Below are 27242 nucleotides of genomic sequence, written 5' to 3'. Positions count from 1 at the left end.
TGTATCAATCTATTAAGAATCCCTGACACTTTGGCCTGTGACCTTGATATTTCTCTAAAGATAAAAAAGGTTGGGCTTGAATGAGAGATATTTAAGAAATATTTAAGTGCTGACAATTCAATAGGGAGTACTCAGATCAACAGTCAACACTGTTCCAATGCTTCACAATGGAGGAATATGAATGTTTTTGGACATGCCACCTTTCACAAACGCATAAAAATGTAAGGTTGAAAGGGTCCTTGAGAGGTCATCCCTCTCAATGAGTTAAGGTAGGACCAAGTGTACCCAGACTGTTCGTGGCAGGAATTTATCCAACACAAATCTTAAAAACTATGAATGAGCAGAATCCACAACCTCTTTTGGAAGTCTATTCCACTTCTCAATTACCTTTATAGTTGAAAACATTTTCCTATTAAAACTAAACAGCTACATTTTGTCCTACCTACAGTGGACATGGAGAACTCTTGACCACAGTGCTCTTCATAACATACCTTAACGTATTTGAAGACTTAACAAGCACCTTCTCAGTCTCCTCTTCTCAAGACTAAACATACCCAGTTTTTTTTAAACCTTTCCTCATAGATCGACTTTTCTAAACCTTACGTCATTTTTTGTTGCTCTCCTTGTTACTTTCTCCAATTTGTCCACATTTTCCCCTAAAGAATGGCATCCAGAACTGGACAAAGCATTCCAGCTCAGTCCTTGCCACTGGTGGGTAGAGTATGCCCCACATCTTGTACATGAAGTTCTTATTAAGATATCACAGAATATCAGCTTTTTCATAACTGCATCACACTGTTGACTTATATTCCTGATCCATTATCATCACCAGCTCCTCTTCAGCAGTACTACTGCGTAGCCAGTTATTCTTCACTTTGTGGTTGTGCATTTGATTCTTTTTCTTCCCAAGTGTAATACTTTTCAGTTTTCTTTACTGAATTTCATCTTAACACCAAATCTCCAATTTGCAAGGTCATTTTGAATTCAACTTCTGTTCTCCAAAGTGTTTGCAACCACTCCCTGCTGGCTGTTATCCAAAATGTGGTAAAAATATTCTCTATTCCATTAACCAACTCATTAATTAGAATAGGGAATAACATTGGACCCAAAGAGCAACCCCAATGAGACACAAGAGATACCTCTCCCACTTTGATTGCAAAACACTAATAACTACTCAGAGTACAGCCCTTCAGCCAACTGTGCACTCACCCTAATAAATTCATCTAGACACATTTCCATGGTTTGCTTACAATAATGTCAGGTAGGACTGTATTAAAAGCCTTCCAAATTAAGATACACCATACCAGAGATTGCTCCAGCTAGTTCCTTAAGTATCCTATGGTGAACTTCATGAAGCCTGGGTGACTCAAATACATTAACAACATTTAAAAAAAACCAAACTGTTCTTTCCGTTTTGGCTTGTGATCCTTTCTCCATCTTGTTACTATTAATGTGTTAAGCCTCTCCTCACCATAACCTATTTTGTGATGACTGAAGCAAAGTAGTAGTCATTAAACACTTGATTTTCCTGAGAAGTAGACAACTTACACTATACTTCATCCCTCTCTTGTTCCTAATGTATTTCTAGAACCCCTTCTTGTCTTTTATGTCCATTTCTAATTGTAATTCATAGTTTTTCATTTATATATTCTTTTGTACTCTTTAGCAATCTGTCCACATTTCCACTTTTCGTAGGCTTTGTTTTTGATTTGCAGATCATTAAAGAGTTCCTGATAGGATGAATACTAAAAGGCCAATATGGCTCTATCTTTCTTTGGCATCCAGATAGTATGCAGATGAGATTTCAAATACAAGTTCTGACAATCTGGGTTTATTGAAGACTTCGAGATTCAAGGATATGTATCCCAGTGTCCAAAATGAGTGTTTATGTTATGCGTAGAGTAGCTAAAATGCCTTCCATAGCTGCACCTAGATACAAAGTGCTTTACTTCATGGCCCAAACTGCTGTATTGTGTTGCTGAACCAGCTATGAAAACAGCTGCCGCAGTCCATTCCAGAGGTGGCTCAAGTGATTTCTGCTTGTGAAACACAATGGATGAAAGCTGATATTTTAAAATAAATATATATATACAATAGATGTACTAAATTAAGAGTTTTTCTCATCTATTTTAGAAACAGTATCAGAAAGAATAAAGTCCTCCCAGGAGAAGGAAAGATAAAGTGTAGCCCTGCAAAAGTGAATGCTGTTGCTATCCTATGTGGATTAAGGACAAGGTAATATATCAGGGCTCTATATCTTTGTCACTGGAGGGGCTGGCTTTTCTCACTATGTTGCTGTTAAACAACATAAATAAGAATCCTAGAAAAACATTTGCAAAACAATTTTTCACCTTAACAAAATCTCTGTGAATGGTATGGATCCAGCAGAGTCAGTTGAGAGAAGTCATATGAGGTGGCAAATAACAGGAGGCAACATGTTCATAATTCCAACCAACCATGGTTAAAACAAAAAAGCAGTCCAGTAACTCTTTAAAGACTAACAAAATAATTTATTAGGTGGTGGGCTTTTGCAGGACAGACCCACTTCTTCAGACCATAGCCATACAGGAACACACTCAATATTTAAGGCACAAAGAACCAAAAAAGTGCTACTGGATGGCTTTTTTGTTTTGATAGTATACAGACTAGCACGCTATCTCTCTGTTACTATTCAACCACGGTTAATTCTTTTTCCTAGGTACATACAAAGACCATGCAATTGGAAAGACTTCAGAGTAAAAACAGCTTGGAGGGAATAAAGTAATACCATCTTATGTCATTTTTTTCTTATTACTTTAACAAACACTTCCAAAGCATTTTGAAGTTGTAATGTGCTAAACATTTATTAAAAAGTCCTCCCAAAATCTATGTTTGGAAACTACTGTCCCTGTTTTACTGATGGACAAACTGAGGCACAACAAGTTTAACCAATTTACCAGGACACAACACAGCAATCCCATTGTTTCCTAGAGAGCAGGCTCTAAGTCCCTTGCTCAAAACGAAAACAATTAGGGAGAAATCAATGAATTCCCCCAAAATATATTTTTGAAAATACGATAATCAGAATACATTTAGTTTCATGTATTCTTTATTGAAAAGAGCAGAGGCTAATGAATGATTAGAAAAGTTCCTCTTTCTGTTTAGTACTTTAGTTTGTAAGTGGCTACTTTGGTGAATTTTTCTCACACAGATTTCTGTGGACATCCTATTTCAATTTATAATATAGTAGGTATTCCTACACAACAGCGAAGTACTATTTTTCTGCTTGCTACTATAGTTTTTATATTGTATAATAAATCACTATAATAGTGCACTTTTAATGAATAAAAAACGTCTGACACTGAGAGTTACAAGAACTTTCATGGTTTAAACTGTGTGGAGATCAAAGTTGCACATTTTTTTGTCTGGAGTTTTATTTTTGCTTTTCTAAAGATCCTACTCTATACCTCCACATAAGGCTGTGTGACAGAGTGGTTTTGCCACATGTTTAAAAACAGAGTCTCCAGGATGAGGACAGAAGTGAAGAAAGTAACTAATGTCATGTTTCCAAATGCTTCTTGTGACTGAAGCAGAAGCAGACATACTTTCAAAAGAAAACTTTCTTGTAACATTATATGCTGCTACTGTTCCCTCTGGATTCCTGCTGCAAATGAGTCAAGAACTCAAGAGATACTTTCCTAGTAAAATACATAAATAGATAAATAAATTATCACAGGCTAAGGACAATTTAAACATCTGGTAGCCAGTTCAGGCCTGTCAAGCAAGTCAAAGACACTTAAGGCCAGAGAAGTTCAATATGTACTCCCTGATTTCTGGGCCGGAGAGCAGGAATGGCATCACCCGCTGCCTGAGGAAGGAAAATTGTGTAAGTAAAATAAGTTGCCATATTTTTTGTATAATTCTTCATTAAAAAAAAACTACTAGTCTAAAAATATATTGATTTAAACTAGCCTTGAGTTTTCTTAAATTATATGCTTAATAAAGTATTTTATCATTCCTTACATATGGCAACTTATTAAACTAGAATGATTTTACAGTTAAACTAGAGAACAGCAAAGTATGTCTTCCAGACAAAGTAAAGCTGTACCCATACAGCTGAATTTGTCCATGAAAGCTCTTACTCAGGCAATCCTGCACTCCAAACATCTTGTCCATAGTGGGCAAATAATGTTTTTTCTACACAGAAAAGTGACTGTGCAGCAAGCCAGGGCATAACTCTATAGTAGACTAACCTGCTGCACACTATAGCCGTGTCTACACGTGCATGCTACTTCGAAGTAGCGGCACTAACTTCGAAATAGCGCCCGTCACAGCTACACGTGTTGGGCGCTATTTCGATGTTAACATCGACGTTAGGTGGCGAGACGTCGAAGTCGCTAACCCCATGAGAGGATGGGAATAGCGCCGTACTTCGACGTTCAACATCGAAGTAGGGAACGTGTAGTCGTTGCGCGTCACGCAACATCGAAATTGCGGGGTCCTCCATGGCAGCCATCAGCTGAGGGGTTGAGAGACGCTCTCTCTCCAGCCCCTGCGGGGATCTATGGTCACCGTGGGCAGCAGCCCTTAGCCCAGGGCTTCTGGCTGCTGCTGCTGCAGCTGGGGGTCCGTGCTGCATGCACAGGGTCTGCAACCAGTTGTCGGCTCTGTGGATCTTGTGCTGTTTAGTGCAAGTGTGTCTGGGAGGGGCCCTTTAAGGGAGCGGCTTGATGTTGAGTCTGCCCTGTGACCCTGTCAGCAGCTGTTCCTGGCACCCTTATTTCGATGTGTGCTACTTTGGCGTGTAGACGTTCCCTCACTGCGCCTCTTTCGACGTGGTGCTGCGCAACGTCGATGTTGAACATCGACGTTGCCAGCCCTGGAGGACGTGTAGACGTTATTCATCGAAATAGCCTATTTCGATGTCTCTACATCGAAATAGGCTACTTCGAAGTAGGCTTCACGTGTAGACGTAGCTTAAGTCACCTACGATGTGCTAGAAGTTCTGTAGTATGCTTGGACATACTGTTGTTTCAATACAACAACTCAGCACACAACAGGCTGGTGTGCTATGCCAGTATTCCTCAACATGTGGTACCCATACCCTTAGGGTATGCAAGAGAAGTCTGGCAGGGTACAAGCGCTGGAGTCATATGCGGCTCTTTGAATAATAAATGATCAGGGCCGTGAGGGCACTGTGCACCACTCTCTGCATGTATCCCTCCCCAGTACTTGGAGGGAGAAGTGCGTAGCAGCAGTGATGGTGGTACCAGCTCCGGTGAGTCACTGACATTGGTTTACAGTGGGGGGAAAAGGGGCAGTTTGCCTGGCTCTGGGGGAGGGGGATTGGGCTAAAGAGGAGAGCTGGTGGTGCCTGGCTCCGGAATATGATGCTTGTTATCTGAAGTAAGTGATAAAACTACTATTTGCACAATTTATAATTACAACTGAAAGGGTTTAAAATGGACCGATTCCTTGTGAAAACAAAGAATAAAACTGCAGATGTGGAAGAAGGTAGTACACAGGAAACCATATCAGAAACATTGATTTAATTGTGGCCCTCAGCAGTTTGAAACCTAGGTTTGAACATCTGATTTCATCCAAACAAATTCAAATTTTGTATTGAATTGATTGTATTTTTTCTTGTAATTTCACTGATCACTGTTCACTGATGTTTGCATAAAAATATATACAAATGTATGAATAAAAAAACTGGACTTATTTTATGTTCATTTAATACTTTTTTATTTATCCTCTTTATACAATTGTAAGTATGATGGCAAGTTTATTGAGTATAGGCAATTTCTTCCAACCAACTAGTTACAATTAAGTTGTTGAAACAGATGTGTTGCAACATTAGAAAAAATTGTGCAGGCCTGAAAACTGTGAGTACTACAGGTACTTTATATATATATATATATATATATATATTTTTTTTTTTTTTTGGAAAAAGGGGTACTTTATAAAAAAAAAGTTGAGAAACCCTGTGCTATATAGTCATATGCTAGCTTGTCATTCACTAAGACTCCACGTAGACAAGCTCTAAATTAGATAATGTTTTCTAATGGTTAGAGCTAATTGGGAGTCACTAGTACTGGATTTAACTTTCTGATACTGAATGACTATATAACCTTGAGACTGTAACTTTACATTTATACAATTGCGCACATCTCAGGTTAACACGACTGCCACCCCTGACAGGTGGGAAACTGCTCCTGTCGGGGTGGCAGCCAAGAGTCAGGTTGCCGTCCCTGAAAGGAGTGTAGAGACCGCTCCTGCCGGGGCAGCAGCCTGACTCTTGCCGCCCCTGACACAAGTGGTTTCCCAGTCCTTGGAAAGGCGGGGAGCTGGGAACCAGGCGGCAGCCCGCCTCCTGGCTCCCTTCCCATTGCACAGCTGGGAAACTGACCAGGGCAGTAGCCCTGGTCAGTTTCCTGGCTCCAAGGAGTGGAGGGCAGTCAGAAGACAGGCTGCCCCTGGTTCCCAGCTCCCCTCCACTGGCTGGAGCCAGGAAACTGACCAAGGCTGCTGACCTCGTCAGTTTCCCAGCTCTGCAAGGGGAGGGGAGCTGGGAGCCAAGCTGCTGTCTGGTTCCCAACTCCCTGCTGCTTGCAGGACCCAGGAAACTGACTGCTTGGTTCCCGTCATCCCCCGTTGCTGGTGAGACCCGGGAAATTGACCAACTTGTGTGCAAATTTGAGTTACATGGGGTTACACAAAAATGCAACTCCTGCATAACTCAAGGGTTTACTGTATAACAAACCACCTCATGGGAGCTCAGTCTTTTATGCCGCTATATTAGAAAACAGACTCTCATTTTATTAGGGGAAAAAAACTGGCAAAATGTAGTGTTTTACTTCTTAGGATCGGTACACTACTTGTTTTGGATTCTCATGATATACCTTCAATAGGACCTTTAGTTTGAGTCTTTAAACATAAGCCTTCAGAACTATGCACCACTAGGCTTATTTTGGAACTTCTCAGGAAACTTTTAGGTTTTCTTGAATGTATTTTTTGTTCCAACCTGAGCCAGATATGAGAATTAAACTTGCAATGTAAGTGGTATTCAAACGGTATGCCAGTCAGAAGCTCTGTTAATATTACATTTTTCCCCTCCAAATTTTTCTACCATTACTATCACTAGGTCAGCCCCACAGCTGGTAGCAAGAGTAGAAGCACTGATACAGAAAAGGCTCTGATGCTGTTGGTGATACTGCCACCTTGCTATCGAACCCTTTTCAGAACAGTTCTACGAGGTACATTGTTTAAAATGCTCGGGGAAGCAGAGTTTCCTATGATGGAGGTAGACTGTCATGGAAATGGGAGGAAAGACCAAGGGAAAAAACCACAGCCATTTATCAGTCCCCACAGCAACTGGCCCTGCCAGTCAGCTATCCCCGCAGCAGCCAGATTCATCCAGGTAACTGGCTCCACAGAAGCTGGCCCCAGCCAGGCAGCGGGTCCCGCTGCAGCCAGCCCCAGCCTGTCAGCTGGCCCCGGCCCATCAGCTGGTCCCATGGCATGTCGATTATCTGAATGTGCCAGTTATCTGGGTGCTGGATAACCAAGCTTTTACTGTAGTATAGAAAAAGACCAAAGTGGACATAAAGAATCCTTCCCACAGTTGTCTTCTTTTAGTTCTCCTTTCATGTCTCACTTTCCAACATGTAACTGTTACACTCCCAAGGCACATTATTTCCCCAGGAAGAAAAGTGGCACTCTGTTTCCACTACTTTAAAAAATTGCCATTGCTTCAGTCAGCATACCTAAGTTATTATGTTAGTCTTTAAAGCGCTACTGGACTGCTTTTTAAGTTGCCACAAATTACTTTTTGAATCCAAAAACTGGCAATTGGCTAAAAGTTCCTTTCACTTAGGGAGAATTTGTATTAAAAAGACATATTACACTTTATCACATCTTGACAAAAATCTATGCTCGCAGGCTAAATCAGTAATGGTGAACAGACTGCAACAGTTTTTCCAGTCTCTTATGCAGTTTGATTTTGTTACTTCACTCTTTCTGAGCAATGAAATTAACTCATGTTTCATGGTCCAGCTTGCATGCATTAAAAATACCATTTTGTTTTGCCTTCTCATTCTGCAGCAAAATGTACATACATTCAGTAGAAGCCATATTATCTACCCCCCACAGGGAACTCTGGGTGCTCGATAATCAAAAGTGCCAGATTTTGGAGCAAGGTCAATGGTCTTGCTGCCAGTGCTGCTGGCCAGACAGCTGGCCCCATGGCCATTGACCCTGGCTGTGCAGCTGAACCCTACCTTGCTGCCACCAGCAGACAGACCCTGTGGTCTTGGCTTGGCAGCTGGCCCCTTGCGCCACTGCCGCTGGCACTGTCCAGAGAGCCAGACTCATGGCCACAGTCGGGCAGCCCACATCAGCAAGGCAGCTGGCCACATGGCCCTGGTCAGGCAGCCAGTTCTACTCTGCCAGAGTATCCAAATTTCATATAACTCAGCTTTTACTTTACTTGTATACACTAAAAAAGCAAAACAAAAATATTCCCTGACATGGATTTAAAAGAAACTTTAAGTTTAATCTACCTTTCTACTAATATTACATTTTGCAAAAAAGTCTTCTGCTGCCACAACAGAGATTTGTTGTTTTACACAGGTGTTACAGTAATGCCAGATTCTACATATTGTGCCATATATCCAAAAATAAAAAGGAAGATGGAAAAAAATGCCCTGAAGAGAAATTTCAACACTTTTTTTTAAAAATCTAGATTTCAGGCATGAAATTGACTGTGTCCTTTTAAATGTGTGGTCATTTTGACAGATGACTCAGGTACAAATTTGAATTTTTCACCTTCATGGTACTGCCATAGCTAATTGATTGGGGCTCTATTTTTCTACTTGTTGGTATCATCACTGTTAAGAGTAGCCACTGTGTTCTCACTACCACCACCGTGTGTCCTGTGCATCTTGTCTTAGACAGACCATACCAATCCCACTTTTTGTTGTACCACACCTAGTGCTAATGCACTTTCCCCTCAGGAGACCATTCCTATTCTCAATACTTAACCTCTGGCCCTTGCCTCCTTCATAGAGAAAGGAGGTGTAAATGAAGTGCTATCCAGTGACAAAGCTTCTGGTTACTGATCAAAGAAAGCAGTAACAAAGAATATTCAGTCACATTTGATTCCCATTTGTTAGAATAGCCCAGGTGTTATGCTTATTGAGAACCATTAACTTATTTGAAGATGCTTCGCTGCTAAAAATATTTTAGAGCAACATAGCAATATTTTTTTTTATTGGTCACAGACCAAACTGTCACAGCTGGACAAACCAAATACAATATGGGCAATAACACAGAGTGGACACACGTTACCCTTATTTACTGTGAAGCTCTTCCATGGACATAAATCTGAGGTATTAACTTTGGAAAAACCTTTGTGGCTTGTCTTGCCGCTGGAAGTTACTCAAATTGAAGGGCCACAGAATCCATTACAAACTTCTAGAGATATCTCTTGTCTAAGGTATACAGAATTTCCTGAAAACTCCTGGCACTGACAGGCCATATACAAAGCATTTATCCTTTGCTAGGAATTTTCCCATAGCTAACAGACTTCTCAAAAAGTCTCGAGTCCCCAGTGGGTATAAATTAGCATTAATTCACTGAAGTCAATGGAGCTATGAAGACTTATACCAGCTGGTCATCTGTCCCTTTTCCCCAATTGATATTCACACTGTGTTAGGCAGACAGTATAACCCAGAAAGAAAAAAAAATATTATCAGTCCTCTTACTTCATAACCAAACTGCAGTTCATCTGAGGTCAACATGATGATATCATCATCGATGGCCAATACAGCCTCCGTTTCAATCTCATCATAGGGGAAGAAGCGGTTACTAAGCTTGTTTTCTGTGGTCTTCACAACCTTCAATGGAACCCGAATTTTTGGCCAGAGAGAGTCTGAGGAGAAACATTAAGAGAGAGAGAATTCATCATAAGATTTTTATTCTTATTAAGACTGCATCCCGTCCTCAGCTTTATGATGCTCTCCATATTTAACTAGGCACAAATAGCAATGAGAGATGTACCCTGTTATATTTCCACAGTAAAATTAAGATCTTTACAAACATATACAGAGGGGTTACTGCCATTCAAATGCAGACACCACTAATGTGGTATGTAGGAACTGTTATACAGGAAACAGTAGCATTATGTGACACTTTGGCTGTGTCTATACTAGCCAAAAACTTCAAAGTTGCCATGCAAATGGCCATTTTGAAGTTTACTAATGAAGCGCTGAAATACATATTCAGCACCTCATTAGAATGCGGGTGGCCGCGGCACTTCAAAATTGACACTGCTCGCCACCGCGCAGCTTGTCCAGACGGGGCTCCTTTTCAAAAGGACCCCGGCTACTTCGAAGTCCCCTTATTCCTATCAGCAGATAACTGGGGGAAACGGCACCAAACAGTTATTTGCCATTGCCTTCAAGTGGGGAGCTAGGGAGGGAGGAAGGAAGGAAGGAGAGAAGTCCACCTTTGGATGCTGATGACATGTACCCAGAATTACCTGTGACATGGCTTATTAAAATGAATATGCATAACTCAAAGATGATTTAGGCAAAGTACACCATGTGACATCTTATTTTGAAAGCTGTAATCTGCTGGATCTGTATATTCCATTTCAGCGCATTTATGTTTCTTGTACGTGAAATTAGAAGTATTAAGCAGAAACCTGTTTTATTAGCCCAGGTATTCTAGTAAAAGCCATTAGTGATACTTTAGGAACTCAGTGGCTTAGTGATCAAGTCAATAAGTGAACGGTTTTGTTTTTTCCTGTAAGACCAAACTATGGTTGGTTCTACAAAGACATATGACCCTTGCCACCTGATGCCAGAACCCATTCTGAATCTGGTATTTTTCCACTTGAGGTGAGAAAAACTTGAAATGAATGGAAAGAATTCCTGCTTTAAGCAAAAGAGATATAAAGGGTGGCAATCAAACAATAGGAGGAGTAGCCAGCCACCAGGGGTATGTCTACACAGCAGCATTGTTTTGAAATAATGAATTCTGGAAAAGATTTTCCAGAATAGTTTATTTTGAAATAACACTGCTACACAAATAGAATGTCCAAACACAATAGAGCCTATTTCAAAACAGATTCATTGGACGCACGAAGGCTTATTTTGAAATAGCCCCCATTTTTTCATGCCTACACAGCCCCTATTTCAAAATACCTATTATTTCAAAGTAACAAATATCATTTTGAAATAACTGCTCTGTAGACATACCTCAAGAGAGAAGGCTCATAAGTTTGCCGTCTTTTTATCAATGAAAGGGAGATACCCACTTATCACTGAACATGCCTGTTGAAAACATCTAAGACTGAATGGGGAGAGGACTGGGCCAAAGCTATGAGGTTGCCTAGCTTGTGAAAGTGGTAAGTAGAACAATTCTTAGGGAAAAAATTTGCATGCACCACATTTCTTAGTGTATTAGGATTAGCTAGCTTGTATTGTTTATTTTGGCTTAGTAACTTACTTTGATCTGTCTGTCTTCATCTGCACTCATTTAAATTTACTTTTTATACTTAATAAAAGCACCTTTGTTTATTATCAAGCCCAGTGCAAATAACTGTTACTGGGGAGGGGGAGAAAGCAACCACCATGCATATCTCCCTTTAATTGATAAAAGAGCGCAAACTTATAAGCCTTCTCTGTGTAAAGCTTTTATACAGAATAAGATGGATTTATTTGGGGTTTTGTTCCTGTTTAGGGCTGCATTCTTGGAGTGCTGTCAACACCTTATAGCTGAGTTGACTCAATGGCCTCCCAAAGCTGAGGTGGTTCAGCGTCTGTGTTAAGTCTGCTGAGGGACTGTTAGCCCAACTCTGTGCTTAGGTGGGGGAGAATAGAGCTTCTGGCCAAGCAGGACTGAATAGTGGGGCACCCCAAAGGGAAGACTGGCAGGCTGAGTGATGTGACCAGCACACCAGGTGACCAGCCCAAGGGAATGCCTGTCATCCAACCTGGCACAAGGCCACAAGCCTTTGACTTTACAAAATCAGATGCTAAAAGTTGACCTCAATGATTAATCAACCTAATTCCCTAAAGCAGACATACCCACAGATTCCAAAGACAAGAGGGGCCAGTGCGATCATAGTCTGATCTCCTGTACAGCACAGGCCACAGCACTTTCCCAAAATAATTCCTAGAGCATAACATTTAGGGGAAAAAAAATCCAATTTTGATTTCAAAATTGTCAGTGATGAAAAATGCACTACAACCTTTGGTTAATTGTTCCAATGGTTAATTACCCTCACTGTTGTCAATTTATGCTTTATTTCCCACTTGAATTTATCTAGCTTCAACTTTCCAGCCATCAGCTTGTGTTATGCTTTTTGGGGTGAGGCCGACACTGGAAGTTCTGGTATCCATATTTTTAGAAGGATGTGGAAAAACTGAAGTAGCTGTAGAAAACAGCCACAAAAATTATGAGATGACTGGAGCAAATACCTTAATGGGGAAACCTAAAAAATACAATCTGCTTAGTTTATTAAAAAAGTGAGAGGACTTGATGACAGTATATAATTTCCTCCATAGGGTGAAAAGACTGGGTACTAAAGAGCTCTTCAACTGAGTGGAGAAAATATAAAAAGAACCAATGTCTGGAAACTGAAGCCAGACAAATGAAAAATTAAAAACTAGAGACTTACTTCTAACAGTGAGGGTGATTAACCAAAGGAACAGACTTCCAAGACAAGTGTTGAATTCCCCACCTCTTGAACTCTTTAAATCAAGACTAGATTCCATTAGTAGTGACAGTGGGGAGAGATGTACAAATTATACATGCACACATTCCCAACTCTGTAGTAGTCCAGAATCAGCCTCCAGGCTTTAGTTCTTGCTCTGCCTCTTACGACTTTTCCCATTGCCAGTCCATTAACACTGAGTTCAGAACTTAATTAAACAGCAGACATTGAAACACTTTTAGTACAAAGACATAGCTACTTCTTTCCAACACTCACACTAGAAGAGCTCATGGTGGTAAGTAAATGTGATTGCTCTCACTGCCAGCTAGGACACTCAGACTTTATGGCTGATACAATACTCTAAAAACACAGAGTTTTGCACACTTCATAAGCACTGGCATCCAAACATGAGACTACTTGACTGGGAAAACAAAACCCCCTTTCCAAACCACACTGAAGAATCTTCAGGAGCAGGTTTTTCTTGGAAAGATATATTGGAAAGAGGGATTGGCACATGTAAGTGGCCAAAAGAAAGGAGAAGCAATAGCATGATATTTACTGGAAACATGTTTATTTCAGTTTCCTACCCTGAGGTGGTTCTTAACAGACAGTTAAAAAAAAAAGCCATTTAGAAAATTTGCTTTTTTCTGTGTGGTCTTTTGGGACTGTGCTCTGCCTTTGCCACGCAAGCGGATTTCATCTGATTCCAGTCTCCCTCCTTCCTTGCCTTAGACGGCAGTGAGATCACCCCTTTACACCAGTGGGTCCTCGAATGACTTGCAACACTCAGTTTGCAGACTGAGCTGTGCTGCTGACAGACCTCAAAGAAAGTCACAATCAGTCATCAGCTGGAAAGAGGCAACAAGTAACTTTAGGGTCTCAAAGCTACAGAGGGTCAAGTAGTCTGAGGGAAATGAAAGAATCTGTAAGGCTCTGGGAGCAGATAAAGAATTATTTTGTATGAACTTTTATATCCCTGAATCACAGTTGAACTGCGTGTTCACACTCAGGCAGCACCTGCATACGACAAAGCTAACCAAAAGCTACTGGCTCTCAGCTGTTTAGGTCATCGAGTAGTTAAGCAAGCGAAAGCTGCATCATCCTAACCAGAAACAATTTTAGGAAATCCTTTGCCATAGTTAGAATCCACTCAAAGCCCTTCAGAGCAAGCAAAGTCTAGATTTCATTTTCCTTTTGTAAAATAAAGAAACAGAATTCCTATAATTTAAGAACAGGAGATTAATAATTTTCATAGCAATTAGTATTTTAATACAAATGCTCAGAGCAACATGATTTCTGCACAGCTTAGAGCAAGTTTGTGTACAAGCAAATACAATGACCACTTTCTATCTAGGCTCGTGGGAAGATGGCTGTTCTAAATCAACTCTCATCTTCCTTGCTCTTCATGCTAGTAGATGATCCAGTTAGCCTGAGTAGAGCGCTGGGTCTCTAATCCTAACCATTACCATCAGCATTTCCTCAAATTATGTCCATGTGTGGAAAGACACATCAACTCCATATTGGTGCACATAAGAAATTTCATTCTGCATATGAATGAATTGTGGTGCATATGAGGCTGAGGGGTTCAGAGTGTGAGAGGAGGCTCAGGATTGGGAGGGATGAGGGCTCTGGCTGAGGAGGTGGGCTCTTGGGTGGGGTTGGAGGTGAGGAATTTGGGATGCTGCAGAGGACTCAGGGTGGAGCAGAGAATGGTGGTGGAGGAGTGGAGGGTGAGGCTAGGGGTGCTGGACCTGGGATGATGAGGGGTCTGGGGTGCAGGGTCCCCAAGAGAGAAGGCTCCCCTAGTCCTTTCCCAACACAGCAGCACCGGGCCAGGTGAGAGGTGCCTCTCCACTGACCATGGCAGCTCTAGTGAGGCTTGGATAGGCTGGAGGAGAGGCACCTCTCTCCCAGCTAGAGTAGGTCCATAATGCTGAGCATAGGGTAGAGGGGAAGAACTTTGAGAAGGCACCTCTCCCCCAGTCATGGCAGCACCTTACTGGGACTGAAAGAGGGACACCTCTTCCCAGGATGCAGCAGCTTCTTATGGGACCTGCTGGGGCTTAAGAAGTGTGCCTCTCCTGTGGGCCCTATAGCTGAGGCTGGGGGAAAGGCATGCTCCTCTGGCCACAGCACAGAGCAATCTCTGCTGGGGGACAGTGGCCTCGTCTCCGAATGTGGCAGCCCTGAACCCTTGGGCAGCTGCATGACCACACAGTTTTGAGGTAAACCCAGCTTATCACCATAACAAAGCGCAATATCAGAGAACAAGAGATCTCCCTCCATTCATCCATTGCTAATTACAGGTTCTTGTGTAAATTAAAAGAAATTATTGAAACTCATTGCCTGATTCAGCTCTGCAAACATTTTCCCCTGGTCACTTTCTGTAAAAACTCCCATACATTTAATGTTACTAGTCATCCTTACATGAGGCGATAGCAAACTTTACTAGTTAGAACAATTTTATTGGGAGTCAGGACTCTCATGGTCTATCCACTGCTCTGCAACTGATTTACTTTGCAATAGGTAAGTCATACCACTCTGTTTTTCCTTTCTGCAATAATCATATGTGTTGAGCTCAAAAAGGTGGTGTAAGGCTTTATGTTTGTAAGACACTTGGGCTGTGGTTACACTGCCCTTCCCTTTCAGAAGGGCCATGTAAATTATGGCCGTTCAAAAATGCGAAGGAGGTGCTGATGTGACTATTCAGTACCTCATTTGCATAATGGCAGCCACCCAGTCCGTTGAAAGTGCTGATTCTGAAATAAAAATAGCTGTGTACCAGGGTGCCCCAATTTCCAAAGCACCCTTCTTCCACAAAAATTCAAAGGAACCCCAACTACATGGCTATTTTTATTTTGAAATCAGCACTTTTGATGGGCCAGGTGGCTGCCATTATGCAAATGAGGCACTGAATAGTCATATCAACACCTCTTTGCATTTTCAAACTGCCATAATTTACATGCCCCTTTCGAAAGGAAGTGGCACTGTAACCACAGCCTTTGAGATATCTAGAGAAAACACACTTGTATATAAAAATGGGGTAATATCAATTATAATAGTCTGTGAGCCCTTTAAAAGCTCCTCACTGTCTTCCATGTTTTGGAGCCCACCAGAACCCTGATAGTTGTTTACACAGAGGAAGGGAAAAATTATTCCCCTTAGCGTCAGATGATAGGTCAAGAAGCAATGGGCTTAAATTGCAGCAAGGGAGTTTTAGCTTTGACATTAAGAATTTCTTCTGCCAGGGTGGTTCAGCACTGGAATAAAATGCCTGCAACCACTGTTCCCAACTCTTTCATTAGTGCAGATCCCCCATCATGCCCCCAAACCATTTGCAGACCTCCATCAAAGCCAATTCTAGCCTCCTTGTACACCTCATAACATAAGGTAGGAAACAGCAACATAGATTTTTCAACAGCAATTAACAACATTATTGGACGATATTTAATTTAAAAATAATAATTGATTGCAACTCTGCAATTTATTTAAAACTTATTTTCTATTATCATTTTTATTTTTACAGAGACCCCTGCAATACCCTTGTGGATTCCCGGACCCAAGGTTAGAAACCACGGGCCTAGGCTGGTTGCAGAATCTCCATCTTTATTTTTAGAATGGGTTGGCTATATATCTAACAGGGATGATACAGATGGTGCTTGGTCCTGCCATGAGGGCAGGGTACTGGACTTGATGACCTCTCAAGGTCCCTTTCAGTTCTAGTATTCTATGATTCTAGAGCAGCAACATTTACTTGTAACTCAGCCATGAGAAGTCCATACGTTTAGGAAGCATGGTTATTTGAATCTACCTGTGCGGTTCCTTCATATTGCATACATTGCATCAAAACGGTAAGGCAACATTATAGAAGGCCAAAGTATTAACTTTATTTTGTTTAACCCATCTATCCCTTTAGTTCAAGATATCCACCAAATAAACACTGGTGGGATTGACAGTAATGTCTAAATATGCCAAATTCAATTAATTAAATATATAGTTTAGAACAGCACTTTGGGTTCATGGCACAATGTAATATCACAAATAAATAAAATTAAATTAGATTTACATGTAAGCAAAAAGGGAGGCAGGAGAAGGGAAGTATTTGGAAGGATGGAGAGAATTTAAAAAAAAAAAATTCTGCCTACACAAATATTCCCAGCTGCAGACACTAAGACCACAATATTTATTTTAGTAAATGCAGGGCGAGTGAAAAACATCACTTTCACCTGTAATATTTCAAAGTTTAATTTTTTTATTATTACTGTACATGTAAAGTCATGTTTGTCCGCTGGCACTACAGCTGTGTTGACAACCCATTTACAATTGGTTCATACCCCATATGCAGTCATGAGTGACTATCGGACCAGCAGCAGAGAATGATTTAAAGGCACATTTAAAAGGGTGTAACACTCAAAATCAGACACATTTCTAAATGGTTATCAGCAAGGGGATTTCTTCTCAATTTTGTTTCAAACAAAAATCCCCCACTCTTACCAAGAAATTAAATACAAATGCCAAAAAAATCATGGAGGTCTTCAAATGCTTTTCTATTTTTGGTGGTGGTGGTGGTGGTAGCGCATTCCTCTGCAGTCACAATTAAATTCTAATCCTAGAACACTATTCATGTTATGGGTTCAAAGGCAAGGAATCATCTTTGTCAATACTTGTAAGTTTCGTGGGTCCTGGAGGAGAAATTTGGTATGTTGGGGGTACGGGGGGTGTGTGTCCTTCCATTCAAGTACTGTTCAGGCTCAACTTTAGGTAACAAGATCACAGCTCGAGATGGAAGGTGGCAAACCTTGAAAGCAAATCAGTGCTTTCTCTACCAACTTTTTATTAATAGTAACAACTATTATTATTATTATTATTATTATTATTATTAACAGAAAAAGAAAGGTTACTCACCGTAGTAACGGTGGTTCTTCGAGATGTGTCCCCGTGGGTGCTCCACATTAGGTGTCGGGCTCGCCCGGCGCCGCAGATCGGATCTTCCAAGCAGTTTCTGCCGGACCGCGCATGCGCCGGTGCGCACCGCTCCCCCGCGCGCTCCCGGCCATGTGCGCGATCCGGTCCCCGCCAGTTCCTTGACCAACCGCCTCGGATGCTCCTGCAAAACACTAAACAGAGATCCGGAGCGGGGAGGATGGGCGGGTAGTGGAGCACCCACGGGGACACATCTCGAAGAACCACCGTTACTACGGTGAGTAACCTTTCTTTCTTCTTCGAGTGTCCCCGTGGGTGCTCCACATTAGGTGACTACCCAGCAGTAACCCAAGATAGGAGGTGGGTAATCGGATTATGTGCAGCTTGTCCCCGAGAGGACCGCTGCCGAGAGACGGGTATCCTCTTGGAATACCCTGTGAAGGGCGTAATGTTTGGCGAAGGTGTCACAGGATGACCAGGTCGCCACTCTGCAAATGTCTTTTAGCGCAACGCCCTTGAAAAAAGGCTGTTGATGCTGCCACCGCCCTAGTGGAATGAGCCCTGGGCGTGGCCAGTAAAGGAGTCTTTTTGAGTTTGTAGCACATTTTTATGCAAGATACGATGTGCTTAGAGATTCTCTGCGAAGAGAGACATTCTCCTTTTGATTTGGGAGCGATAGAGACTAGGAGCCTATCCGTTCTCCGGAAGGACTTGGTCCTGTCCATATAGAAAGCTAGCGCCTGCTCACGTCCAGGAGGTGTAGGCGCACCTCTTTGTTAGAGTTATGAGGCTTTGGATAAACAAGGGTAAACAATAGGTTCGTTAGTATGAAACTCAGAAAGAAACTTTAGGAACAAAGGCTGGATGCAGCCGTATGGTTACCGCCTCCTTGGAAAAACAGCGCAGGGCGGCGTTGCCATAACTGCCTCAAGCTCGCTCACCCTGCGAGCTGACGTGATTGCGAGAAGAAAGGTCGTCTTCATCATAAGGAGGCGGAGGGAAACCGTGGCCAAAGGCTCAAACGGTGGTCCCCTTTTCGCATTAAGCACCAGGTCCGAGTTCCACAGAGGTGGAAGCGGTTTCTGAGGGGGGTATAGGCTTACCAGCCCTTTGAAGAACCTGGTAACCATGGGATGGGCGAACACCGTGTGCCCTTCCTCTTCGTGTCTGAACACCAAAATGGCGGCCAGGTGGACCTGAAACGAGGATAGCGAGAGTCCTCCTCTCTTGAGGTCCAGTAAATACTCTAATATCACAGCCATAGGCACCGAAAGGGGGCTAGCTGTTTGGTAGAACACCATGCCGTAAAGCAAGTCCATTTCTGCTTGAAGGTCTTCCTGGTGGAAGTCCTCCTGCTACTTTCTAGGACTTGCTGCACTTCCTCCGTACATGTGCTCTCTAGGGAGCTGAGCCATGGATTAACCACGTTTGTAGTCGCAGGCTTTGGGGGTGCGGATGCACTATGGACCCCTGGGCTTGCGTGAGCAGATCCCGCGCCACCGGAGGGGACATCGGTGGCCGGTCCGACATGCGCAGGAATAGGGGGAACCATTGCTGTCGATCCCACGTTGGGACTATCGGGATCATTCAGGTTCCTTCCCTCCTGGCTTTCTGCAACACTTTGTGGATGAGCACTGTGGGAGGGAAAGTGTAAAGCAGGGGGCCCCTCCATGAGATCGCGAAGGCATCCCTCAGGGACCCCCGTCCCAGTCCTGCCCTGGAGCAGAATCGTGGGCACTTCTTGTTGTGCTGAGTAGCAAACAGGGTCTATCTGGGGAAAAACCCCATGCGTGGAAAAATCGGTTGCAGCAGATCGGGACGGATCTGCCACTCGTGCGTGAGTGCGAAACGCCTGCTCAGCTGGTCTGCCTTCACATTGCGAGCGCCTGGTAAGTACGAGGCTTTCAAGGTTACATTGTTGGCGATGCAGCAGTTCCACAACCGGACTGCTTCTACACATAAGGCACGGGACCGAGCTCCTCCTTGCCGATTTATATAAAACATGGTGGAGGTATCGTCTGTACTGATCCCGACTACCTTGCCTTTCAGTTGGTCTCGAAAGTGTCTGCAGGCGTTGAACACTGCTTTGAGCTCCAGTATATTTGTGTGCAGTGACTGCTCCATAGAGGACCACAGCCCTTGCGTCACCTCTTCGCCCATGTGTGCTCCCCACCCTATGAGGGGGGCATCTGTAGTAAGAAAAACCAATACGTGTGGTTGGTGGAAGGGTACCCTTGTTAGCAGGTTCTCGGGGTTTACCCACCATTGCAGGGATTTGCGCACCTCCGTTGTGGGCGACGCCATCCTGTGAACAGTGTGTGCTGCCGGTTTGTATACGCTCGCCAGCCAATGCTGCATGCTGCGCATGTGTAACCTGGCGTTCTGTTCTACGAAACGTTGCTGCTGCCATGTGGCCCAGCGGCTGTAAGCACGTCAGAACCGGCACCATAGGGCTGAAGGTGAAGCCTTGCGCGAGGGAGCCGATGGCCCGAAAGCGAGTCTCTGGTAGATACGCCCTTGCTGTAATAGAATTTATGCGTGCCCCTACGAACTCTATGTCCTGTGTGGGGTCTGTCTTTGATTTTGTCAGATTGATAAGCAGGCCGAGCGAAGAGAACGTGCCTGCTGTGACACATATTATGCGTAGTACCTCCTCCTTTGAGGCCCCTTTGAGTAGGCAGTCATTCAGATACTGGAATATAAATACCCCCTGTCTGTGCAGGTAGGCTGACACCACTGCCAAGGTCTTGGTGAAGACTCTGGGGGCTGAGGAGAGCCCAAACGGTAGGACCTTGTAAGTCGAGGGCTGCGAACCAATCTCCATCGTCTAGTGCCGTAAGGATGGAGGCGTTTGTGATCATCCGAAAACGTTGCTTGCGCAGGTACCGGTGAGGCCTCGAAAATCTAAGATGGACCTCCCCGTGAGGAAGTACCTCGAGTAGAACCCTCTCCCTTGCAGTTGCTCCGGCACTCTTTCCACTGCCCCTACGAGCATGAGATGGTCTACCTCCTGCTTGAGCCTCGCTACATGGGAGGTCTCCTGGAGGTGGGGCCCCGGGTGGAGGTCATGGCGGTGGGAGCAACTGGGAGGGGATGGCGTACCCCGTGGCTATGATCTCCAGCACCCATGTGTCTGTGGTGATCCTTTGCCACTGGTTATAAAATGGTCGGATGATGGCCTTGAGCACTGGTTTCGTGCCCTCTGGAAGCGAGTCCATGAGGGAGGTCAACCTAATGTGGTTGTTGAAATTATGGTTCGCTAGATGCGCTGCGTAATTTGCCATTGGCAACAGTAGCGTGGAGGAGGAGTAGACCTTTCTGCCCAACAGCTCTAGCTTTTTGGCATGTTTGTTTATTCCCCCACGTTGCGACGACTCCGCCACCAAAGAATTTGGTTGTGGGTGGCTGAACAGGAACTCCATGCCCTTCGTGGGCACGAAGTATTTTTTTTTTTTTTTCGCTCTTTTGTGGACAGGCGGAATAGTCGCAGGAGTCTGCCATATCATAGTGGCAGGCTCCAAGATTGCGTCATCAGCGGTATTGCTATTTTGGAGGAGGCCGGAGGTCTCAGATTTTTGAGGAGCTTATGGTGTTGCTCTTGCACCTTTGCTGTCTGGAAGCCTTGCGTGAAGGCCACCCTCGTAAAACAGCTCTTGGAACTGTTTGAGATCGTCCGGAGGATGGACGCCCCCCGGGGCCGTAGCCTCATCCGGGGAGGAAAGCGAGGAACCGCTGGGGTACGTCTTTCTGGACCCTTCCGGTTCCTGCTGATGATGGTACACCCTCTCACTAGAGGTGTGCGAGGAAAAATCTCGGGGTTCCATAACCAGTCCCCCCTGAGATGCTTAAGTCTCTGTCCCCGGTCACAATTGCCCTCGGGGGTACGAGATCGTTCGTAGGGATCTTTCCCTAGTAGATTGCCGATGGTGTCTATGCCCTGCGTGGTAGGGGCGACCACGGCAGTATAAGCACTGGTCTTGGGAAGGTGACCTAGACCACTCCCTTGGTGCATACCCTTTGCGTCTGGGGGAGGGAGACCGTCGAGACCCTGGAGAGAGCGACTTTGCCTAATAGTCCAGCGGTTCAAATCCCAGGAAGGGTGGAGGTGGTCCCAGCCAGGGTGAGGCTGGTTGCAGAAATGGAGAAGGGGGCTCCGGGTAGGCCAAGCGGGGGGGGACCCCTGCCTTCTAGTTGGAGTCTGCAACATAGCGGAGGGCTGTGAGAAAGCAACTACACAGCCCTGTGCGGAGAGGGGCTGCAATGCCTCCTCTTGTGTGCAGTCTTCCCCCTCCCTTGAGGAGGTAACTCCGCCCCTGACATACAGGAGATCCCGGCCCCGTCCGCACCGAGCTCGGCACACTCGAAGTCGGTGCCGCATGTGCGGTGTCCTTCGGTGCCGGCAGGCTGCGTGCCTGCGCGCTCTGCACCGCCGGTTTTCCGGGGGTCGGTGGTACCGGCGCTTGTTTAGCCGCCGCCCTGCCTGCGGTGCGGGGCGGCTGGCTGATTATCGAAGGGTGAGCCGCTTGCACGTGGCTCTCCGTGCCGCCGCCGATCAGCTGTTGCTGCGGCTGGGGGCTGCTCGCTCCTCCCGTCCCGCTCGTTGTTGCTGCCGGCAGGGATCGGGCTGGGGGGCATACAGGGCATTCCGGCGTCCGCACCGAGCTCGGCACGCTCAAGGGCGGTGCCGCACGTGCGGTGTCCTCCAGTGCCGGCAGGCTACGTGCCTGCGCGCTCTGCACCGCCGGTTCCCCAGGGGTCGGTGCCGCTGCCCGCGGTGCCGCTGGTACCAGCGCTTGTTTAGCCGCCGCCCTGCCTGCAGTGCGGGGCGGCTGGCTGATTATCGGAGGCTGAGCTGCTTCCACGTGGCTCTCCGTGCCGCCGCCGATCAGCTGTTGCTGCGGCTGGGAGCTGCTCGCTCCTCCCGTCCCGCTCGCTGTTGCTGCCGGCAGGGATCGGGCTGGGGAGCATACAGGGGATTCCGGCCCCGTCCGCACCGAGCTCGGCACGCTCGAGGGCGATGCCGCATGTGCGGTGTCCTCCGGTGCCGGCAGGCTGCGTGCCTGCGCGCTCTGCACCGCCGGTTCCCCGGGGTCGGTGCCGCTGCCTGCGGTGCCGCCAGTACCGGCGTTTGCTTAGCCGCCGCCCTGCCTGTGGTGCGGGGCGGCTGGCTGAGTATTGGAGGCTGAGCCGCTTCCACGTGGCTCTCCGTGCCGCCGCCGATCAGCTGTTGCTGCGGCTGGGGGCTGCTTGCTCCTCCCGTCCCGCTCGCTGTTGCTGCCGGCAGGGATCGGGTTGGAGATACTTTCCTCCGTTTCTGCGCTGATGGGGTGAGGGAGGCAGCTTTCCTTTTAAGGGCCCCGGAGGGTCCCTCCTGCTGCGGCCGCTCCGGCGCTTCTGGCTGGAGGGCCTTGTCGAAAAGCAGCATTTTTTTTTTTTTTTTTTTTTTTTTTTTAAAGCCTGAAGAGGACATTGTTGGTGAGTCTTTGTGTTTTTAAGTGGGTACTTAGCACCTTCTTTGTGCCGTTTTCCCCGTCCGATGGCCTGCCTTAGCAGGAGGGCTGATAGCCCTAGCTCCTGGCCTCCGGCGCTTGTTACTGGGACTGGCTGAGCTGTCCCTCTCCTAGCTTGTTCGTTGTTGGTTTTTTTCTTTTTTTTTTACAAAATAACAACCGGCTAGCTCATAGTAGCCTAAGTGCCTGAAAAAACTTTAAGAAAAAACAGATAAAGCCGTTGAATACACTACTTGGCCTTAGCCTAGTTGGATTCCGTCTGCAGCCGACGGCAGTTAAGAGGAACTGGCGGGGACCGGATCGCGCACATGGCCGGGAGCGCGCGGGGGAGCGGCGCACACCGGCGCATGCGCGGTCCGGCAGAAACTGCTTGGAAGATCCGATCTGCGGCGCCGGGCGAGCCCGACACCTAATGTGGAGCACCCATGGGGACACTCGAAGAAGAATAGAAGAAGGGAGATGTCCTATCAGAGGTAGAAAATGTCATCTCTGCCTTGCTGGGTCATGGCATAATGCATCATGAATGTGGGTACTGAAGACCACACCATGACCCTGCAGATGTCCTAGACAGTGACAGGTATTAGGAAAACAGCTGAAGTCACCTGTGCCCTTGTCAAACTATCAGTAGAGGCACTGTCTGTGCTACCTCGTAACAAATACAGACAAAGATGATGATCCAAGTAGAAATCCTCTGAGAAGCCACCAGAAGGCCCTTCATCCTCAAAGCTATCACAATAAAGAGCTTTCAGGCAACATGGTAAATAAGAAGGCAGGTACATTATCACCTCTAAATGTAAACAAATTTGTTTGTTTTAACAAGTGGCTGAACAAGGAATGGAACTGAGTGGACTTGTAGGCTCTAAAACTTTACATCGCTTTAGTGCCATTACATATCAGAAATCTGTACATTTATAAGTTGCAATTTTACAATAAAGAGATGGCACTACAGTGCTTGTATGAGGTGAACTGAAAAATACTATTTTGATTACCATTTTTAAAATGCAAATATTTATAATAAAGATAACATAAAGTAAGCACTGTACACTTTGTATGCTGTGTTGTAACTGAAATCAATATACTTGGAAATGTAGAAAAGCATCCAAAATACTTGATACATTTCAAATGGCATTCTGTTGCTTAACAGTACAATTAAAACTGTGATTAACCACAATTTTTGAGCCCTACTACATACAGGCTGTGTCTACATTACAAAAATAACTCTGAAGTTGCTTACTTTGAAGTTGTACTTTGAAGTAAGCAACTTCAAAGCAGAGCATCTACACACACCTTACTTCAAAGTTAGACTAGTCCATTCCCAAGAATGGAGTAAGGACTTCAAAGTAAGGGAAAAATGTGCGTAGACTCTCTGATGGCTACTTCAATATAGTGCCTAACTTGGAAGTTAACTTTGAAGTTAGTTCCTAGTGCAGACACACACAGAGTGATTTACAACTAGGCACAGTTGGGAAGAAAAGCTTGCTGAGGCAAGGAGATGTTCCAGCATTGTCATTGGTGGCATGAAGAAACTGAGACAGGGGGGCAGCCAGCAGCACCCCTTATACCAGTGCATACACACATTACTCCAGAGGGCACCAGAGCCAGTCTCCTGCAGACACCACTGAAGGCAAATTTTCCAGTGCCAGTGCATGTAGAGAGCACAGACACCTACAATGGAATCAACATGAACAATCACTCAAAGAAGAAAAATGATTCACTGTATGACCTTGAACACCACACTTTATCTCTTCTTTATCTCAACTTCTAAAACCACCTACTTGATAGGGTGTGTTTTGTGAGGTGTTTTGAGATGCTCAGATGAAAAGTGTTTAGTGAGAATACAGTATATAAAGTATGATCATTACATCTCAGGGGGTAGCAATATTAGTCTGTAGCTTCACAAATAACAAGCAGTCCTGCAGCACCTTGAAGACTAATAAATTATTAGGTCATGAGCTTTCATGGATAAGACAGAAGTGGCTCTTACCCACAAAAGCTCACAACCTACTGAATTTGCTGGGCTGTGTCTACACTACAGTGATTTTTCAAAAGATGATCTTCCAGAAGATCTCTTCTGGAAAGTCTTCCTTTGAAAGAGCATGTCCACACAGACCCCAGTCTTTCAAAAGAAGGGGCCAGGGATCGAAAACTCCAGCAGCAGGAGGACTGCTCTTTTGAACAAAGGGCCTCCACAGCAAATTGTGTGCAAATTGTGCCACCTCACTGCTTACCTTCTTTTCCAGATCATTTATGAATATGTTGAACAGCACTTGTCCCAGTACAGATCTTCAGGGACACCACTACCCACCTCTCTCCAGTCTGAAAACTGACCATTTATTCTTACAGTGTGATTCCTGTGTTTTAAACAGAAGATGGCCTTCCTCTTATCCCATGGCTTACTCCTTTTGCTTAAGCCTTTGGCAAGGGAACTTGTAAAAGCCTTTCTGAAACTCTAAGTAAACTAAGTCCATCAGATCATGCTTCTCTACGTGTTTGTTGACCTCTCTCTAAGATTTTTAACATATTAATGTAGCATAATTTCTCTTTACAAAAGCTGTGTTTACTCTTCCCGGAGAAATCATGTTCATCTCTGTCTGACATTTTTGTTCCTTACTATACATTCAACCTATTTTTCTGATACTGAAGTTAGGCTTACAGACCTGTAATTCCTAGGATTGCCTATGGAGGTTCATTAAAAATTTTGTAAAACAAAAAAGCAGTCATGTAGCACTTTAAAGACTAACAAAATAATTTATTAGGTGATGAAGTTTTGTGGGGCAGACCCACTTGTTTAGATCTGGAAAAGTGGATCTGCCCCATGAAAGCTCATCACCTAATAGTTAGTCTTTCAAGTGCTACATGACTGCTTTTTTGTTTTATTAGGATACAGAGTAATACAGCTACCTCTCTGTTGCTAAAAATTTGATGACACATTAGCTATTATCCAGTCTTCTGGTAGAGAAGCTGATTTAAATTACAGGTTACACACCACAGGTATTAGTACAGAAATTACATATGGGAGTTCCTTCAAAACTCCTGAGGGAATATGATCTGATCCTGGTGACTGACTACTATTTAATTTATCTAATTATACCAAAATCTCCTCTACTGACAGATCAATCTGGGACAGTTCTGAAGAGGTAACATCAGTTGCAGTTTCAGTATACCATCTTAACTATACTGGTCAAAAAGTTTGGGTCCCACATATCTGAGATGACATCTGTCCCTAAAGCATGCATCCTGCCAATCCCTAGTGTCCCCTAATCAAGCAATTAAAATCAGTTTCAGATTCTTATATTGGAACCAAAAAGACAGTCCATTCCTGGGAGAAGCCCCTTGTCTGAAGTTCACTTTCAACCTTTGGTCTGACAGAGTGTGTTGTGGTAGACTTTTAGGATCCTTTGCAAAGTTTATCTTTCTACTTAGGCCATTAATTATGGGAGTGAAGGGACCTGACTGAAGAGGACTGTAGTATTTTTGGGATGGGGGCAACTACTGAGCATTGTGGCAGCTTTGCAAATGTATTTTTAATCTGCATTGTTCCTAAATCTATAGCAGTCAGGTTTGGATTCTATAAAGCAGGCGTGTCCAACCCGCGGCCCGCGGGCTGCATGCAGCCCTGGACAGCTAGTAATGCGGCCCCACAAGATCGTAAATTTTTAACATTATTATGTGATTTATATACATTAACTATATTATATATTTTATATGCGGCCCAAGACAATTCCTCTTCACTCAGTGTGGCCCAGGCAAGCCAAAAGGTTGGACACCCATGCTATAAAGGCACATTTCAGACAAATATGTGATCCATTAAAAACATTTCCAGAGATTTTAAAATTTGCATTTCATTTAACCTTTTCCTTTCTTAGGTCAAGAAACTAACAAATTTACAGGTTGTGGGCTTTCATGGGTAAACCCACCCATCTGATGAAGTGGGATTTACCCATGAAAGCTCATGACCTAATAAAATTGTCAGTTTCTAATGTGCCATAGGACTGCTTGTTGTTTTTGAAATTCTAGACTAACACAGATACCCCATGAGAGTTTAGCTCAAGAGAAGAGAATTTGTTTTCTTTGTGATGGTTAAGTTATATGATCTTCTGTGCAAACAC

At 44.4% G+C, this 27242-nt stretch overlaps 1 protein-coding gene across 3 annotated transcripts in view; it reads right to left on the bottom strand.

Moving 5' to 3' along the window:
* Positions 1–27242, bottom strand: part of EXT2 (exostosin glycosyltransferase 2) — a 120411-nt gene that overhangs the window by 22248 nt on the left and 70921 nt on the right. For all 3 annotated transcript variants that reach the window (XM_074997530.1, XM_074997531.1, XM_074997532.1), the window contains one exon: positions 9744–9910. In XM_074997530.1, coding sequence (XP_074853631.1) covers positions 9744–9910 — 167 coding nt within the window. The remainder of the gene's footprint in view (positions 1–9743; positions 9911–27242) is intronic.

Source organism: Carettochelys insculpta, chromosome 6 (genome assembly GCF_033958435.1).
Source record: "Carettochelys insculpta isolate YL-2023 chromosome 6, ASM3395843v1, whole genome shotgun sequence".
Classification (NCBI taxonomy): Eukaryota; Metazoa; Chordata; order Testudines; family Carettochelyidae; genus Carettochelys; species Carettochelys insculpta.
Note: the sequence above shows the minus strand (reverse complement) of the source record. Positions and strands in the feature narration are given on the sequence as shown.